The 20,244-nt window shown below is 49.6% G+C and overlaps 1 protein-coding gene and 1 long non-coding RNA gene across 7 annotated transcripts in view; one reads left to right on the top strand and one right to left on the bottom strand.

Moving 5' to 3' along the window:
• The window catches only part of HHAT (hedgehog acyltransferase), a 195,262-nt gene extending 192,028 nt beyond the window's left edge, over positions 1 to 3,234 (bottom strand). For 2 of the 6 annotated variants that reach the window (XM_082217684.1, XM_082217680.1), the window contains exon 1: positions 926 to 1,875. In XM_082217684.1, coding sequence (XP_082073810.1) covers positions 926 to 1,073 — 148 coding nt within the window. In that variant the 5' untranslated portion in view covers positions 1,074 to 1,875. Of the gene's footprint in view, positions 1 to 561; positions 843 to 925; positions 1,876 to 3,215 lie in introns of those variants that run through there. The other 4 variants (XM_082217683.1, XM_082217679.1, XM_082217681.1 and 1 more) reach the window with 4 other exon arrangements.
• Positions 1 to 20,244, top strand: part of LOC309529766 — a 589,156-nt gene that overhangs the window by 484,816 nt on the left and 84,096 nt on the right. The gene's annotated exons all lie outside the window — the stretch shown is intronic.

Raw genomic sequence — 20,244 nt, 5'->3', positions numbered from 1 at the left:
TTTTGGGGACCCATCTGCTAATCTTTTGCCTTATATTTGCCAGGTGGGAGTGCATCTTGGAGCAGCCTGCAATCCACTAGCGGTGCCGACCCAACAGTTGAAGAAAAGATACAAAAAGCTTTCTAAAAAGTGTACCTAACATCTTCAAACAGAACGAAGTGCTCCTCCTCAAAAAAAACCATGGTGTTTTCGAAACCACACTGTAGAGGAATAGCTAAAAACACAAAAACACCAACCGCATGAATTCCTTTCGGATTCTTATCATTTTCTGACAACTAGGAATGAGAGTGAAATTCTGGCCAGTTGATAAACCTAATCTCAGATCCGCAAGACTGGAAGCCACTCAGCAGGCACTCAGGAGCCTTATCAAAATTTTGCAACGTACTGTACTACAGGAAAGTCCACTGTTTGGGGTTTTTTTTGCACAACAACCTTACAGCGCAAACTTAAGCCTCACTTGAGTTCAACGCTACTTATTCCCAAGTAAGTATGTAATATAATTGCGGCCCCACACGTTTATTTTAGCCGGGACTTTTGTGGCTCGGGCGCGCCTGCTCGGACCTCTAGGTGCTGAACTGTGCTTGCAGGACTCCTCTGACCATGCCCAGAGGCAACATGTTCTTGCGCATCTTTGCGCGCGCAACCCTCCTGCGACCGTCAAGCGGAGCTCCGGGGCAGGACGCTTTCAGAGTCCCCTCCCGCTCCCAGGGTCCTCAGACAAAGTTTTCCGCGACAGGAATTTCCTTCCCGCTTGCAACATGCATGCATTGGTCTTCTGCACCCGGAGCGAGACGCTCCTCGACTTGCTCGGCGCCTCCCTCCCGCCCAGCTCCCGGCGCAGGGGGCGGACCTCCACTCCCCGCCTTGACGGTTTGTAGCAACGAATGGCTCGCGGAGCCGCGCGGAACAAATCAAAAGCACCGACCTGCGGCGGAGCGCGGCTCCATGCGCGGCCCGGGCGTCCCTCCCTGTTTCCGGCTCCGGCCCCGGCCAGGCGCGCACTCGCTCCGCCCCTTCTGCGGAGAGCGATGGGACGCGCGCGGTCTGGGCCCGGTGCGCGTGGCTTGCAACATTCAGGATCAGCTTGCGAGACCGTGGGGCTGTTTACTCGAGTGTAAGCCTCGCGGAGCGCAATAGGGTGGGTTGGTTTCCTTCCTTCCTTCCCTGCGCACAGATCAACTTTGGAATGACGAGGCAAGCTGACCTTTTTGCGAGCTTTTCTTTAGCAACTGGTGTGTTTTTTAATGAAACGGGGAAGAAGCTAAAAGCTGGCTGCAAGCAAATTTATATTTTAAAAAAATGGATCCTCCAAGATGCCCCTACAAGGCCAGCATCAGATAACAGTTCCGGCGTTTTCCAGTGCCACCGTGGCACGAAAATAGGAATCTGCAGCTTGCATAGTTTTTGCATGGGAAATGCGTGTCAAAAGCACACTTCTCATCTAGCCCGGTGGACTGGATCTTACAAATAGGGATCTGAATCTGATTTGATGGTGGTTTGGGTGGTGCCCTATGTAAACATGCAGTTTCAGTAAGATCTCGTTTTATTTGCTGGAACCAGCTTTTACCCATGTCCATAAAGCTTGTTTTCTCTCTCTTCCATCCTTCCCCTGAAAAATCCCACACGCAGACGTCGCTCATCATCTAGCCCAATATTTTTTCGGTATATAAATGTCTTAAATAAAATAAATACATCAAGTCTGGGAGAGGGGTGGTTTTGGTTTAAGAAGCACCACATTAAAATGTGAGGTGCATCTGTCCCCATCATTATTGACTTTCATGAGCAATTTTAAAACGTTCCTGTTTACCCAGTTATTTGATGACTGAAGAGCACTGTGCCTGACAACCCTAAGATCACTGGATGAGAAAATGGTTTTGGAATGTTTTAACTCTTGGGAAAGCTTTTTTAAAAAATAAAACAATCATTTTGTTGTGGAAATGTTTGCTACCCTGGGTTCTTTCGGGAGGCAGGGTGGGATATTAATTAAGTAAATATAACATGCAATAAACAGGGACGCGGGTGGCGCTGTGGGTTAAAGCCTCAGCGCCTAGGGCTTGCCGATCGAAAGGTCGGCAGTTCGAATCCCCGCGGCGGGGTGCGCTCCCACTGCTCAGTCCCAGCGCCTGCCAACCTAGCAGTTCGAAAGCACCCCCGGGGGCAAGTAGATAAATAGGTACCGCTTACCAGCGGGAAGGTAAACGGCGTTCCGTGTGCTGCGCTGGCTCGCCAGATGCAGCTTTGTCACGCTGGCCACGTGACCCGGAAGTGTCTCCGGACAGCGCTGGCCCCCGGCCTATAGATGTGAGATGGGCGCACAAACCCCAGAGTCTGTCAAGACTGGCCCGTTCGGGCAGGGGTACCTTTACCTTTACCTTTAACATGCAATAAAAACAAAATTCTTCCCCAATCCTAGTGACCAAGCAGCTCAGGGTGTCTGAATCTTGGGGGGGGGGGGAGAGAGATATGCAAGAGTTTCTTCCCTTCTTCTATAACCCCACTGTGGGGACACCAGAACCTTAGCTGGGACAAACAAGCAAACATTGACAAACATGAGGTACCAATAGTTACCCTGGTATTTGTTTTAGTAAAATAGCACAACTGCTACAGCAGGGGTCAGCAAACTTTTTCCGCAGGGGGCTGGTCCACTGTCCCTCAGACCTTGTGAGGGGGCCAGACTATATTGGGGGGGGGGATGAACGAATTCCTATGCCCCACAAATAACCCAGAGATGCATTTTAAATAAAAGGACACATTCTACTCATGTCAAAACACACCGATTCCCAGACCTTCTGCAGGCCGGATTGAGAAGGTGATTGGACCGGATCCAGCCCCCTGGGCCTTAGTTTGCCTACCCATATGCTAGAGAGTCAGAACAGCCACCAAATGATATATACAGTAACTTCTATTGTGCTGCATTTCCCTTTACTTAGAAGAGGACGGCAGTTATTGAACAAGGAGCCCACTGGGTGGCAGCAGACTACAACGAGTGTTATGTGCAAAAGTCCTGTTCTTTCCCAGATTAAGCAGCGCTGCTGTAATAACAGGGACATGCCGTCAGCTGATATGTTTGGGAAGGAATCGCTGGGAGGGAAAACCATGCATATTTATTATACTGATGTCAGCCACCATTCTGCTATAGGTAAAAAGGCACTGTCAAGTTAAGTAGGTCAGTACATTGATCAACCCTGACAGTGATCGCATCTGGAAGAGCTTACTGTCTTGGTCTCTCAAGGTGGAATACGTCTTCCGTAGCTGCTCAGCCTGGGTTCGCCCCCCCCCCCCACCTCTGGAAGAAAGAGAAAACAAGTGACAAGTTTCCTGGAGCCTTCGTTTATTAGGCTACCTCTAAGTCAGTTTGCATACATCATGCCACGTCTCTCTCTCTCTCTCTCTCTCTCTCTCACACACACACATTTTTACATGCATCCAAGCTGCAGCATTTACAATTTGGGCAAATGCAGTGCTTCTCCCACAGGGATGCTTTGAGGGATTTGTTCTTTGCAAATTGTGATTATGAACTGACCTGATCCAAATCTCCCAGGCTAAGGTGCCATTGTCCTTCAGATTTCACACTTGGGGTGTGGTTCCTGACTCAAAAAAACAACAACACAAAAGGTACAAATATGTTCACAAGCATGCATATTTTAGGACAAGTATGTTCAGCATTGCAAATTGAGAAAATACTTTCTCGAGAATGCATATTTAAATCTGAATTTTAATGCAAGCAATTTTTATTATTATTAAAAAATGCAGATTAATGGAGAAACAAGATGGAACAGATTTCTGACTGGACAGATGTGAAATTGACATGGACCAGAAATAAACAGAGCCACTGCTTTTTTTCAGGGGGTACTCCAGTACGCAGTAACTGCACCTCTTTTTTGTTGTTGTTAAAACATGTGGCACTAACTGTAACAACTCCATGGTGAGTACCGGCACCAATTTTTCTAGAAAAAAAGCACTGAACAGAGCCATCCATTTCCTACACCCGGAGACTGCATGTATTGCTATTAGAGGCTTGTAGTCCAATATGTGTCTGACTATTTCAAATCAATATGCAACAGGAGCCTTTTATTATGTCCAAAATTCTTAGTTATGTACAGGCTTTTCTGTACTTACTATCTCTTTTCAGCTACTTTTGATTTATTTGGCTTCCTCCTCCCTCCCTTTTCTGCCTGCTATCTTTAGGTCAGGGCCGAGGCTTTTCCTGGACTACAACTTTAAGAACTGTATGAAATGCAGGAATTCAACACAAGAAGTTTTTCTGGGCACAGAAACACAGCAATAGGGAACGCCTCAAGGGATGTTTTTTCTGCCTGTTGTTAATGCTTCAAAGGTGTAGAGCCCTGCAAGTGCGCTGGGTGGGAATCCGACAAATCAAAAACATACCTGCACATAGGCGAATATTGCAGAGAAACTAGAAAGACTAGTTCTGTCTATATCTGTAAGCGAATTATGTATTTTTAGTAACTTATAGAGTAAGAGCATTGTTGTTACTCGTGAGAAACTAGGCTAGGGGGAATGAAGTAGGGAAGGGCATTCCTCCCCCCCCCACACACACACTTTAAACTCTGCTCAGAATCTTGAAAATCGCTAAAGAACAAGTTAAAGGTGGGAGAAAAGAACATAAAAAAGGTGTGGTATTTGCCGAAAGAGCCAAGTGAGCGATTTCAACAGCCAAGTTAAATATGATGCAGTCAAGGCTGACATGCACTTCCTTTCAGAGCTCCCAAGTGTAGGGCTATGAATTCCGAGAGGAAAATACGCAACCTCGTCCCACTCTGCGCCTCCCCAGCCAACCGTTCCTTGTTTGCCTTGGCCGAGTCTGGGGCTAGCCTTTCACTCACTGGTCTGGTTTCGAGGACAATTGCCTCTCTGCAACGGATATCATTCTCCAACTCTCAGCTTGGTTGCCTGTGAATGGAGCATTTATTTTCATTGACTCACAGGACTGAACGGATGCCGAGAATATATTTGAGGACTTCTACAAACGAGTGGAAAAGCACACAGCCCTTACCGGGCACAGAACCCACTGGCCTGCCTTCTCTTTCAAGCCAGCAGTGTTCCTCCTCTTTTGCAGCAGAGGAGCTAAGGCACAGCTCGGGGATGGGTGGGTAATGTAAGCTGGGTAAGGGTCTTATTACGTGCAGGGCTCCCGAGGATTTAGAAAATGAGCTGAAGACAAAAGTGAAACATCTGGTTAGCATCATTGTGTAGCTGAGCAGCTGATTTGGGGAGGCTTGCTAGAAACCGTGGCTGTTTCATCTTACACATGCCATGTAATCAGGCTGCACAAAGGACTCTGAAAATATATGGATCTGAACATCTGGGGCTGTTTTCCTTGCGCTGCTCCCTTCCCTAGCAAAAACCCATTTTGTCTTTCATTAAAGGGGAGCTGCCTGTTCTCGAGACATAGGAACCTACCTTCTACCAGGCTAGACTATAATTGCCCATCCAGTCCAGTATGGTCAGGGGTCAGCAAACTTACCGCGCCTCAGGCCGGTGTCTCCAGCGCCAATCACGCACTGGGCCGGAGGGCGGGGGAGCACGTGCCCATATGTGTGTGCACACTCTATTTCCGGCGCACTTCCGGGTCGGAGTATCACCGAAAATAGCTTGTGCGCATGTGCACGGGTCTCCTCCAACCTGAATGTGCACTGGAAATAACGCTTGCACATGCACAAATGATGCTTGTGCATGCGCAAATAATGTTTGCGCATGCGCACAAGCTATTTCCGGTACTCCTCCGACCTGGGAATGGGCAGCCACGCAGTGCAATGCCAGTATGAGTGGGCGGCGGCAGCAGGCGGCGGGGGTCACCACGGGCCGGATAAACAAGTCCCTCGGGCCTTATCTGGCCTGTGGGCCTTAGTTTGGGGACCCCTGGTCTATCCTGACTGGCAGTGGCTTGCTCTCCTGGGTCTCAGGCAGTCCTGGATAGCTCAGTCAGTAGAGCACAAGACTCTTAATCTCAGGGTCGTGGGTTCAAGCCCCACATTGGGCAAAAGATTCCTGCATTGCAGGTGGTTGGAGTAGATGACTCTTGTGGTCCCTTCCAACTCTACAATTCTAGGATTTTCCCATCTCCTGCTACCCAATCCTATTGTTTAACTGGAGATGTCCAGACTGAATCCAGGGCCTTCTGCAAAGCATGTCCTCTGCTTCTGAGCTATGGTCCTTTCTTCTTTAGTTGCAGCAAAAAGTAAAGATGTGTCATAAATTAAATATCACCAATAGACACACACACATATTCTCTCTGTCTCTGAATATTCCACCCTATTGTGGTTTCTAATGAAGTGCAATGTGCACAGGTAGAAGGAGGGTGGAGGGAGGATGTTTGGTGATGTCAGGAGCTGCTGGAATGTGTGTGTGTGTGTGTGTGTTTGTGTGTGTTGCAGTCTTCTCGGTGACTTCGCCCACCCAGGCTCTCCTAATCTTTCTAGGGAGGGAGGAGAGAGGTATCAAAGACTTCCTTTGCCAGCTACGCTTTGCTTGAGCAACATGGTCTCCCTGAGCTCTTGCATGTTTTGAGTTTCTGGTGTTCCTCCTTGGGCCTGACTCCTGGCCTGTTCTTCTCTGGTCCTGCCCCCCTTTAGTCCTAATTGTTCTTTGGTTCTCTTTCAGAGTTCAGAGCTCATCCACACCCAGTGCTGAGTGGTCTGCTAGGGTTCCTGGGACACAGCCCTCCCAAGGAGAAGGCCATGCAATTCTTAAAAAAAAAAATCTCGGAGTGGGACACTTTCTGTCCCCACACATTTTATACTTCTACTTGAACTCAGAGAAGTTCTGCAAACATTTCTGTTCTCTGGTGGATCAGGTCTCTGCAACACTTAAAAGGTAAAGGTACCCCTGACCGTTAGGTCCAGTCACGGACGACTCTGGGGTTGCGGTGCTCATCTCGCTCTATAGGCCAAGGGAGTTGGCATTTGTCTGCAGACAGTTTTTCTGGCTCATGTGGCCAGCATGACTAAGCCACTTCTGGCAAACCAGAGCAGCGCACGGAAACACCGTTTACCTTCCTGCCAGAGTGGTACCTATTTATCTACTTGCACTTTGACGTGCTTTCGAAGTGCTAGGTTGGCAGGAGCAGGGACCGAGCAACGGGAACTCACCCTGTCGCAGGGATTTGAACCGCCGACCTTCTGATCAGCAAGGCCTAGGCTCTGTGGTTTAGACCACAGCGCCACCCGCGTCACTTAGCTCATCCTAATCCAGGCATAGGCAAACTCGGCCCTCCAGATGTTTTGGGACTACAACTCCCATCATGCCTGACCACTGGTCCTGTTAGCTAGGGATAGTCCCAAAACATTTGGAAGGCCGAGTTTGCCTATGCCTGTCTTAATCCAAACTCACTGAGGGTTTGAGACCCATTGGTTACCCTCACCTGGTTTAGCTGCCCAGTTGAAGCTGCTTCCCGGGGCCCAGCCCCTGTCACATGCTGACAGTCTCTAGGAGCCACAGGTGAGTGCTAAGTGCAGGGTAGGGACCAAAGATGGACAACCTACCCCAGAAGAAACACAGTGTGGCCCCCACCAGAGGTCTGACCCCTTCCCTAACACCCCATACACCCAATGGGAGTTGCAGCTTAACAACATCTGGAGGGGGGCACAGATTCCCCACTCTTATAGGATCCAGTTTTTTGTTTAAAGGTCCTGAAGGACCTCAGTGTCCACACAGCAGGGACCAGTCACTCGATAAGTAACTCCAATATTTGCCAAAAGAACAAATTCAAAATTAGATTTGGACCAAGTTCTAGTATATATATAAAAAAACACATATAGACAGAAAGGACAGCATGTTGCACACTCGCTTCCAGAGAAGCTTGTACGTGATTTGGAGGAAACCTCTCATTGCTATGTGGAGCAGCGAAACAGAAGGGTGGGAGGGAATGCACAGCACATCAAAGCTGCCCTGATGGGAATGATTCCAGACAAAACAAAAAGGCTGCCATTTTACACACACGCAGAGGTCCCCGCTATGTGGGATGGGGATAGATGCATGATGAGTGGCACTTTCGGTTCCTTAGCGCATTGCTTAGAAACTGGATGGTCTAATAGCTAGATCAAGGATTTTGAGTTGGGTTATATATCCTGCCCGAACCACAAGTCTTACAGGGCGAGTCACAGCCTCTCAACTTGACAAAACACCGCAGTCAGCTGGCCGGCTACCTTAGGGGAGTGAGGCAAAATGAATGCCTCCTTCATTTAGCACACAGTGAGTGCCAGACTCAAGAACAGGGAAACGGGGAATTTCACAAGTTGCACTGCTCTATCCATATGAGAGGCGGCATATTAGAATCATGGAACCATAGAACTGCAGAGCTGGAAGAGACCCCAAGGGTCATCAAGTCCAACCCCCTGGGATGCAAGAATCTCAGGCAGATCATCCATGACAGATGGCCATCCAAACTCTGCTCGAAAACCTCCAAGGAAGGAGAGTCCACCACTTCCCAAGGGAGTCCATTCCACTGTCAAACAACTTTTACTGATTTTGTTTTTAAAAGAAGTCCTCATGGAAATTCACCATCATTTTAGGGCAAATTTCTCCGCTTCATGGAGTACAATTTTTCATTGTTGCAAAGCTATTTCCCCCAATACAATGCATTTTGCAGATTTCCTCTCCCACTAATAAATGCATTTATATGCACACATTGCCCTAGTATATGCATTTGCTTGGCTGGAGAACTCAGAGGAGTGTGTATTTTGAAGGAGGGTTGCGTTCTGGTTTGCACGTTATTTTAGAATGTGCAAATTAGGCACACGTCCAAATGCAAACTTGAATCACATTTCTCTGCAGTCCGTAACAGCGTATACAGGACTGTGAATGTGCAAGGTTGCTTCTGACTACTTTTCCCTCTAGAAAGATGTAACGGAGAATAAAACACTGGAAATGAAACATGATAATCAGTATGAAAGTGTGTGTGTGATCCAGGTGTTCCTCCCTGTACAAAGCCAACTGCATGAGAGGCCAGACTGGAAGAATAATCCCTGACCTCATCCTCTCTGTTGTGTCCCTGCCTCTGACTTTGTGTATTTGAATAGAAGAGAGATGCCCAACAACCCCCAATGCAGCAAGAGCGCGGAGAGCTAGTGTTTATTTTAAATCAGATTATCGATTTGTCATGGGATATGCTTTTTATGTTAGGGTCTTTGAATTTCTAAGCACTTGCATATAGTGACACAATAAAAGTCAACAATGCTCCAGTGCGATCAATCAATGGAAGAGTGTCCCTGGGGACACAGGCAGCAACATCAGATCTCCTTCTCCAAGGATAGAGAGGGAAGCCTGACCTTGGAGAGGAAGGTCTGGTGCCAGATTCCCTTTCTCCATGACCACAGAGGCTTCCACTTCCCTTGCCTTACCCGCAAGAGAACTGCCAAAATGGGGCCTGGCTGGGTAGACCAGGGACCATGTCACCAGTCTAGAACTCAGCTAGGTTAGAGACTTCTCCTGCATGAGTGTGGTGGAGTCTCCTTCTTTGGAGGTCTTTAAAGCAGAGGCTTGTTGGCAAGGACCTTGCCAACAAAGGTCCGTATAGTAAAAGCCATGGTTTTCCCAGTAGTGATGTATGGAAGTGAGAGCTGGACCATAAAGAAGGCTGATCGCCGAAGAATTGATGCTTTTGAATTATGGTGCTGGAGGAGACTCTTGAGAGTCCCATGGACTGCAAGAAGATCAAACCTCTCCATTCTGAAGGAAATCAGCCCTGAGTGCTCACTGGAAGGACAGATCGTGAAGCTGAGGCTCCAATACTTTGGCCACCTCATGAGAAGAGAGGACTCCCTGGAAAAGACCCTAATGTTGGGAAAGATGGAGGGCACAAGGAGAAGGGGACGACAGAGAATGAGATGGTTGGATGGTGTTCTTGAAGCTACTAGCATGAGTTTGATCAAACTGCGGGAGGCAGTGGAGGACAGAAGTGCCTGGCGTGCCCTGGTCCATGGGGTCACGAAGAGTCGGACACGACTAAACGACTAAACAACAACAAGCAGAGGCTTGACAACCATATGTCAGGAGTGCTCTGATGGTGTTTCCTGCTTGGCAGGGAGTTGGACTTGATGGCCCTTGTGGTCTCTTCCAACTCTATGATTCTATGTGAAGAAAGGCTCTGGCAGATTGAGCAGATGAGACTGATAGTGGGTCCAACAGTCAAGAAAGCAGTTACAGCGGTACCTCTGGTTAAGAACTTCATTCGTTCCGGAGGTCCGTTCTTAACCTGAAGCACCACTTTAGCTAATGGGGCCTCCCACTGCCGCCACACGATTTCTGTTCTCATCCTGAAGTAAAGTTCTTAACCCAAAGTACTACTTCTGGGTTAGGGGAGTCTGTAACCTGAAGCGTATGTAACCCGAACTGTTTGTAACCCAAGGTACCACTGTACTGCATGTGTTATAGAGGGAAGTGAGGGGCAGTTGGGGCTCATCTTCCTGGGAAGGTAGCCCATCTAGGAAAAGGAAATCTCTGATCCTAAACTCCCACTGCCTGTGGGATATCTTTGGGAGGAGAAAAAGCTAGGGAGTCAAACCTGTCAGGGAACTGACATCGGAGGAAAGGGAAGTGGCAGGGCTCCCAGAGACTGGGAGAGGGTCAACAGCTAAAGCAGGGACCAGTAGGGGGAGTGCGGGGTCTCTGGAGGAGGATCTCAGTAATGCTGAGAGTGACGCAGCAGCCCAGGCAGGAAGCAGAAGGGGAGAGAAAGGGGTGAGAGACACTTCGAGCGAAAATAGCGGGGAGGTGTCAGAAGCAACTGCAGGGAGACCTATGCTTCGCCGGAAGCTGTCACGTCGTGAGTCCAGGAGACGCGTTTCCGTTAAGGAACTTCTTTGCTGGAAGCGCTTCCGCAGACAGCCACTGTCGGACTCTACAAGTGACTAGAGCAGACATGTCTGAGGAGCTCTGTCACACACAGAGGTTTGTGGGGTCGCACAAACTCTGAAGGGGCACTATTTTAAGCACAAGCAGCTAATCATCCCCTTGATAGCAGTCCGACAGTCTCTGTACGCTGCCTGTGCAGGAGAAGGCATCATGAGCGACCCAGCAGGAGCCGGAGCCGCAGGGGGTGGAGCTGGTCCAAGCTTGGAAGACAGATACCGAGCATTGGAAGTCCAACTTGCGCTGCAGACGGCGAGGCTCGAGGAGAGGAGGGCTCAAGATGCAGACAAGAAGGGGAGAACCACTCAGTTCCCCAGAAAGGTACCAGGATTAGTGCAGAAGTTTGGGGGGGACCCCAAGGATTACCATGCCTTTAGGACTGAAATGCAATATGCCCTGAATGTGCAGTTTGATGAGTTCCCTGATGAGGAATCCCGAGTTGCTTTCGTAATTGGGCATCTTGAGAAGGGGGCGCGGGACTGGGTTCGACCCCTGATGGCAACGCACAACGATATCCTGAAGGACGCTATGAAATTCTTTCGTGCAATGGATATCATGTTCTCCAGCGATATTGAGGAGGGGGGAGTGCGCAGACAGCTAATGGCTTGCAAGCAGGGAGGCAGATCTGTCCGTGAGTACTGGACTGAATTTACCATGCTGATTCACAGATTGGGGTGGGATTTATCGGCAGCACCCATTCAGATGCTATTTGAAGAGGGTCTTTCTTCAGCTGTGAAAGACGAGCTGGCCAGGAGCCCCAGGGCGGTGTCTATGGATCAGCTGACCAAATCTGCACTGACCATTGGAGCGCGCCAGGAGGCAAGAGCCTTGGAGAGGCGGGAAGGGAGAGGGGAACGTTGGAAGGAGTTACGCATTCCAGACATTCCTGAGCCAGCTTTCCCGCCGGCAGAGCCGATGGAAATCGGAACAGCCCGCGCGCGCGCAGTTTCAAAGCCCAGTGAGGGGGCGAAGAAGGAGGGAAAGGGACCCCGGAAATGCTATCTCTGCCAACAGCCAGGCCACTTTGCCAGAGTCTGCCCCCAGAGGAAGGAATGGCAAGGGATGGTGGGAACTGTTGAGGGGGAAGAGCAGGGAGAAACGGAGCAGGTAAAAGCCAACGCCTGGTTGCCAGCAGGGCACTGCAGCCAGGCCAAAGAGCAGTGAAAGTGCCCCTTTCCCAAGTGCCAGTGCCAGAAGCTCCTCGACCTGCTCTAGTGATTGAAGTGTCGCTAGAGTTGCAAAATGGACACCCCCTAAAAATAAAGGCGCTGTTAGACTCAGGCAGCTCCTGCAATTTCATGAGCAAGGAGTTTGCGGCTGAACACCAGATACAGACTATCCCCTTAAGCAACCCCCTGCAGGTGACCACGATCGATGGCAGAGAACTGTTGGGAGGAGGCGTCAGCTTGCAGACCATCCCAATGATAATGAGGGTGGCAAGGCACACAGAACTGATAGCGTTTAATGTGGCCACCTTGGGAGGCGCTCCCATTATTTTGGGAATGAGCTGGCTAGCCCTACATGATACGCTGGTGGGCTGGCATCAAAGAGTGGTTTCCTTCGGTTCCGCACATTGCTTAGAACACTGCAGGGGGGAAAAGGGGTCAGCAGGGGCCCAAGCCACCCTAGCAGGGACGGAAGTGATGGAGAAGGGGAAGGTGCCATCACAGTATGCTGATCTCAGCGACGTGTTCAGCGAGAAGGAAGCTGACCAACTACCCCCGCATAGGCCCTTTGATTGCCAGATCAATTTACTCCCTGGAGCACAGCTTCCTGTAGGCAGGTTGTATGCCATGTCAGACAGGGAGATGCAGGAGTTGCGAGCGTTCATTGACAAGAACCTGAAGAGAGGCTTCATCAGAGAGTCCAAGGCAGCGGGGGGTAGCCCAGTGTTTTTTGTGGATAAAAAGAACACGGACAAGCCGAGACTGGTATGTGACTTTCGGGCCCTAAATGCAGTGACAGAGCCGGTGGCTTTCCCTATGCCCAGGATTGATGATATTTTGACCAGGGTGCGAAAAGGAAAGATTTTTACAAAGCTGGACCTAAGGGGGGCGTACAACCTGATACGTATAAGGAAAGGGGATGAATGGAAGACCACCATGTTCACCCCTTTGGGGGCATTTGAATATCTCGTTATGCCTTTTGGATTACAAGCAGGCTCCGCGTGTTTTCAAGCCTATATGAACCATGTACTGGGGCCTTTGCTCTACAAGAATTGCGTGGCCTTCTTAGATGACGTGTTGGTGTATTCGGAGAATGAGGAGCAACATGTGAGAGACGTCAGAGAAGTGTTGAGCAGGCTGCATGCCAACAGACTGTGGGTGAAACTGGAGAAGTGTCAGTTTCATACCAAGGAGGTGGAATTCCTGGGGTACCGCTTGTCAGACAAGGGGTTGGCCATGGACCCCGGCAAGGTTCAGGCGGTGCTGGAATGGAAAACCCCCAAGACTAAGAAGGATGTGCAGAGGTTCCTAGGGTTTGGAAACTTTTATCGTAAGTTCATCCGAAACTTCGCTCACCTGACGGCGCCCATCACGGACTGTCTCAGCAGCAAAAAGAAGTTTGTTTGGACGGGGGAGGCGGAGCGAGCGTTTGAGGAACTGAAAAAGGCCTTCGCCTCTGACGAACAACTTCTACATGTGGATTTACAAAAAAAGCTGAGGGTCGAAACAGACGCTTCTGACAGAGCCATAGGGGCGGTGCTTCTTCTGCAGCCAGGGAAGGAGGGGTCCGAGTGGCGACCGTGTGCCTTCTTTTCGCGAAAGCTGAACAAATCGGAGAGAAACTACACGGTGTATGACCGGGAACTTCTTGCGATTTATGAGGCCTTCCGGAGATGGAGGCACCTACTAATTGGTGCACAACAGAAGGTGCAAGTACGCACGGACCATAAGAATCTAGAGTATTGGAGAACTGCGCGAGTGCTCAACCAACGGCAGTTGAGATGGGCCCAGGAGTTCTCCAAATTTAACTTTGAGATTTGTTACGTACCAGGCCAGGAGAACGTTAGGGCGGACGCTCTATCACGCAAACCTGAATATTTGGAGGGAGAGGGTGCACCCGAAGAGACCCATGTCATTCCCGAGGATCGCTGGGTGTGTGGGGCGGCACTGGTGGGGCTAAGGGAACTGATAGAGGGAACGGTGCAGGATGAATATGCCCAGGACAAACTCAGGGGTCTCAGGAGGGAGGGAGACAAACCCGGGGGTTTTGAGGAGAGAAACGGGGCGTTGTACTACAAGGGAGCGTTATACGTACCTGAAGGAGAATTGAGGGAAAAGGTACTCAAGCAACTGCACGATAGCCCCACAGCAGGGCATTTTGGGCAACACAAAACCATGTGGCTGGTTACCAGGGAATTCTGGTGGCCCAAGGTCAGGGAAGATGTGCGGGAGTATGTGAGAGGGTGTGACCGATGTCAACGAGCCAAGGGGGAGAGGCGGGCACCGGCAGGTTTATTAGAACCACTACCCACGCCGGAAAGACCATGGGAGGCAGTGGCAATAGATTTTATGACTGATCTGCCCAGGTCCAAAGGGAAGACAGCCATCATGGTTGTGGTAGACCTGTTAACCAAGATGGCCCACTTTATAGCCTGCTCACATGCGGTCACAGCAGAAGAAACCGCTAAATTGTTTGTGGAAAATGTGTTTAGATTGCATGGTGCCCCCTTGAGGGTGGTTTCGGACCGAGGGAAACAATTTACTTCCAGGTTCTGGAGGAAGCTCATGAGCTTATTGCATGTAGAGGTGAATTTCTCAACTGCCCGTCATCCAGAAACCAACGGGCAGGCGGAAAGAGCTAATGGTGTCCTCCAGCAATATTTGAGGTGTTATGTGAATGACAGAGAGAATGATTGGGTGGAGAAGCTGGCGTTGGCAGAATTTGCCTATAACAATGCGGAGAACGTGTCCACGGGAATGAGCCCTTTTTTGGCCAATCACGGGTGTCATCCCCGAGCCTTCCCAGGGGGGGAGGGGGAGAACTGGAGCGTTCCAGCCGCAGAACAGTTCGTGGAAGAAATGGAAGCGATCCATCGCCAGCTCCAACTTAATTTAAACAGGGCGAAGGAGGAATATAAGAGGCAGGCAGACAAAACCAGAAGGGAAGGAGAAAGCATTAGGGTGGGGGATCAGGTGTGGTTGTCCACCCAAGGGTTACCATTTAAAGGAGGTTGTAAGAAGTTAAGACCCAAAAGACTGGGCCCATTTGAAGTCACGCAACAGGTCAACCCAGTGGCTTTCAGACTCCGGTTACCTAACCACATGAAGTTGCACCCAGTGTTCCACAGATCATTGCTGTCACCGTATATAGGGGACAGAGAGGGGAGGGTCAATAGGGGACCAGCTATGGAGGAAAAGGAACACAGCTACCATGTAGCGGAGATTCTCGATTCCAGGTGGAGGGGAGAGCAAGTAGAGTATTTGGTAATGTGGGAAGGGGAGCCGGAGTCGGAAAACACCTGGGTCAGGGCAGAGGATGTAGATGACGAGGTTTTGATTGAAACTTTTCATCAGAGATTCCCTCGGAAACCCCAGCCAGTGGCGAGGTTCCGGAGGGAATACTTCGCCACCACCGACGAAGAAGAAGAGTTGGAGGGGTTCGCTGATTCCGAGGTGGAGGAGGATTCAGCGAGTCGGAACGAGGACCGATGGAGGGAAATGTTCGAGACGTCGGAAGATGAGGAGGATTCTTTTAGGGGTTTCAGCTCCTCACCGCCCAGAGGAGAGAGTAGGGGCGGGGAAGAGGGGGGCCCTGGAGGGGAGGTGGATGTCAGGGAACTGACATCGGAGGAAAGGGAAGTGGCAGGGCTCCCAGAGACTGGGAGAGGGTCAACAGCTAAAGCAGGGACCAGTAGGGGGAGTGCGGGGTCTCTGGAGGAGGATCTCAGTAATGCTGAGAGTGACGCAGCAGCCCAGGCAGGAAGCAGAAGGGGAGAGAAAGGGGTGAGAGACACTTCGAGCGAAAATAGCGGGGAGGTGTCAGAAGCAACTGCAGGGAGACCTATGCTTCGCCGGAAGCTGTCACGTCGTGAGTCCAGGAGACGCGTTTCCGTTAAGGAACTTCTTTGCTGGAAGCGCTTCCGCAGACAGCCACTGTCGGACTCTACAAGTGACTAGAGCAGACATGTCTGAGGAGCTCTGTCACACACAGAGGTTTGTGGGGTCGCACAAACTCTGAAGGGGCACTATTTTAAGCACAAGCAGCTAATCATCCCCTTGATAAAACCCTACACAAATTGGGAGTAGAGTCCCTAAGACAGTTGGATGGTGCCTTGTACGCCTCCTTCCAGCAACTCCTGCAGCCAAGCTGGGGCCAAACGTATGGCTCTGCTTTCCTTTGGACCACATCAGCAAGGCTGGGGGGGGAGTGTCTTGTCATCTGGGCAGCCCAGGACCTCCATACACACTTCCCAGGCTTGCGCCCCAACTTTGGTGCTGCTAACACAGAGGTTTGACTTCACTGACCTGGAGGTGCACCCCATTGTCTCTCAAGACTGATGGATGCCAACATCAACTCTCATCATCCCTGACCACTGGAAATGCTGGCTGAGGCTAATGGGAGTTGGAGTTCTACATCACCTGGAACAGAACACAGGTTCCGTTCTCCTGCTATAGTGTTTTGGGCCCAGGGCACACGTAATGCTAAACCATGGCTTGCAGTGAGCCTGAACAAAACCTCAGGTTTGTGATCTCCGTCCTCTCCACCCACAGGGCCAGGGGACCTGCCCTATTTTTTGGTTGTAGATTGTTTTAACCTTGTATTTTTATATTGTTGCACCTGCCCCTGGGACATTGCAGTGAAGCTCAGGTAAGAAATCCAACAATAATGACAATAATGACAATATTAACAATACTCCTCACCCCTTGTTCCCACTGAGTTACTGTGCTTTAACACACAGTGTTCCTAATGCGATGCATGCCTTCTTCTCGAATCTTAATATCTATGCAAGTAAAGAAATTCTTGGGAGTATTATTTTGCATAACAATAGCATTTTATTACCCTTCCCATCTAAAATAATGCAGGGTAATAAGTACTGGGAATTTGAGGCATTATCCCTTGAAAATAAGTGCTTCAGGCATTTGATCTTTAGACATGATTACATAATACGATGCAGAATGAGTGTTCGGAACAACTATTAATATTAATCTTAGCGCCTACACAGTGTTTTTCTCACATCTTCAAAGTGCTTTCCTTCCATTAGCTATAAGCCTTACAATACTTTTGGGACAGTCCCTGGTAAATAAGTAAATATTATTGCCATTATATTGATGAGACAACAGAGCCAGTAAGGCTGCATGATGTGCCCAAAGCCAGCAAACAGAGACACCACTAACTTGAAGCGAGGTCGGTAGAGTGGGGTGAGTTAGGGGGAGAAACTGGGCTCAAAACAATATTAAGGAAAGAGCCACAAAGAGACTTGGTAGCGAATGGGGATGCTCCACATTGTGTACCATTCAATATGTTGGAAATGTTTTGCATCTCAAGAACCCATGAGAACAGAGTAGGATGGCCACTTATGCATCATATGCGACCTGGTGGAATGCTCTGTCCCATGAGACCAGGGGCCTGCAGGATTTCACTTCCTTCTGCAGGGCCTGTAAGACAGAGCTATTCCGCCTGGCTTTCAATTTGAACTTAGCCTGATCTTTTATTTTCCTTCCTTCCCTCCCCCTCCCCTTTTTATGAACATTACCCGCTCTGGGATCCTACAGCTAATTCTCCCCTGGTCTCCTCGCTGGCCCAAATAGGACTAACTTAGCCAGCTAGCCCTGGTGATCATCTAATGTTTATTGGATGGATTTCCCCCCTAAATTGATTTTTGAATTCTGAAGTTATTGTTATTCATGTTTTATACTGTATTTTATGTATTTTATTTTTTGTTGCGTCAATTAAGTGTTTTAAATTTGTTGTTAGCCGTCCTGAGCCCGGTTTTCTGAACCGGGAGTGGCAGGGTTTAAATAAAATTATTATTATTATTATCATCATCATCATCACAAAAAATTCACATGTGCATTAGCTAATTGATATGTGCATATGCAAGCAAATTTGGAAGTAGTAGCTGTTCTCTAAATAGAAGTACACTACACTTCACTGCCATAGGGAAGACTGTGCCCAGGTTCATAGGTGCCGACTCCATGGGGCCTGAGGGGGCTCGAGCCCCCTCAAAAAATTTTTTGGGGGGGCTCAGCCCCCCCAATAATCTCGGGCGCCCTTCCAGCAGAGCGCCGCCGCCGTCCCCCGCCTCCTCCCCACTTGCTCCCTCGCCAGCCAGCCAGCCAGCCGCGCGCCCTAGTTGGAGAGCCCCGGCCGTCCCCCGTGAGATTAGGGAATCCCCGGGGGCGGGGGCTCCTGCCTCGCTGCTTCGCAGCACCACCGCCACTGCCAAGGCACTGCCGGGGGGAATTTCCTTCCTCCTGGCGGTTTCAGCGGTTTAGGGCCGGAGCGGAGGGGGCTCGCCCTCTCTTCTCCGGCCAACCCCACGTTTCCCGCATATCAGCTGTTCCGGAGCTGATTAATAGGCGCAGCACGCTCTCCCCTATTCGCTCACGAGGCGGCGGCGCCACTTTATTTGCATATTCATGAGCTTATTTATTATTCATGAGCTTTCCCGGGCCCCCCCAATATTTTTTATAAGTCTGCGTCCCTGCCCAGGTTACCTGTTGACCTGCTCAGTCTACTATCGAGAAGGCAACTGCATACCCTCCAACATGCTCCAGAATAAAACCAGGATGTGTGTCTTTCAGGGCCATGCTCCTGTGTGAGTTCACATGACTCGCACGAGAGAACAGCCCATCAAATGTGCATCTTTCAGGGCCATGATCTTGTGGGAGCCAGCTGACTCACGAGAGAGCATGCCCCCCCCCAAAAAAAACAGGAGGTCCTGTTTAAATCGGGACAGTTGAGGGTGTGTGTAACTGTTGATAGGCAACTCCTTCCACTGGTTCTTTAGCCTTAAACTGGACTTGGACCACACAGTCCTTCAAATAAGGGAATATCCTTTGCTCTAAAGTGACAGATGGCCACCACCCAGCAATGGATGTACCCCTGAAGTCAACAGATACTGTTTTTGACCATTCCTACATGGGGGCAGGGGAAACAGAAAACTTAGCGCATCTGGAAGAGATGTTCAAGGGGAGTGCTGAATTGCTGGCTTTCTGTTTGCATGGCATTTGAAATCTAGGAGACTTCCCTCACCCACAGTCTGAAGTGGTGCAGTCCACCTTAGGACTTTGGTGTGTTACCATCTCATTCCATTGCATTTGGATGCCAAGTCCCACAAGACTGTGCCCCGGTTCCATTCCCTTCAGGGTTTTGGAATAGATGTCATTTACATTGGGGGTGGGGTGGGGGAGAGTAATCAAAGGGCTGCAGTCAAAGGCATCGCTGAGGAGAAACCAAAAGCTGACCTGGTATTGATGCTGCAGGGGCGTTGCAATTCAAAACCCCAAAGTTTTCTTGATGACTGCGAGCTTATTTTTAAAAACGTGAGCCAAGAGCCATGTAAACCAGAGAAATCATAACTCAGGAGTTGCTATGTGGATGCAGATTTAGGTCAGTTAAGTGGCTTCATGCAGAGAAGCCTCAGGTCTCACATGAAAGCAAGTGTGTGTGTGTGTGTGTGTGTGTGTGTGTGTGTGTGTGTGTGTAAAATTGTCATTTTTCAAAGGCTCAAAGAAACATGACAGCCCATGCATATGTTGCATATAGTGGGGCGATTGCTTGCTTATTTATTTTATTTCCAGGATTGCTAGACTGTGTCCTCCACTGCCAGAAGGAAGACAGTGGAGAGCCTTGAAGTTGCCCCTTCACAGGGAACACCTGGACAGCAGACTGAGCAGGCTTGGCCTTGGCCTTCCCTGCTATGGTGAGGCATTTGATGTATCCTTTTAAAGTATAGCCATTATAAATTTATATAAATATACACTATATATGTAAATGTTGTGCAAATGTATCTCCTGTTTTTGTCTCTTGGAAACGCACTTCCTCATTTTTGGCAGACTGTCTCGCCAGAGTGGTGCATGCTCTGGTTATCTCCCGCTTGGACTACTGCAATGCGCTCTACGTGGGGCTACCTTTGAAGGTGACTCGGAAACTACAACTAATCCAGAATGCGGCAGCTAGACTGGTGACTGGGGGCGGCCGCCGAGACCATATAACACCGGTCTTGAAAGACCTACATTGGCTTCCAGTACATTTCCGAGCACAATTCAAAGTGTTGGTGCTGACCTTTAAAGCCCTAAACGGCCTTGGTCCAGTATATCTGAAGGAGCGTCTCCACCCCCATTGTTCTACCCGGACACTGAGGTCCAGCACCGAGGGCCTTCTGGCGGTTCCCTCACTGCGAGAAGCCAAGTTACAGGGAAC

The sequence above is a fragment of the Podarcis vaucheri genome, assembly GCF_965113315.1.
Source record: "Podarcis vaucheri genome assembly, chromosome: 3".
NCBI classification, from domain to species: Eukaryota; Metazoa; Chordata; class Lepidosauria; order Squamata; family Lacertidae; genus Podarcis; species Podarcis vaucheri.
The sequence above is the reverse complement of the archived record's forward strand: the minus strand, read 5'-3'. Positions and strand labels throughout refer to the sequence as shown.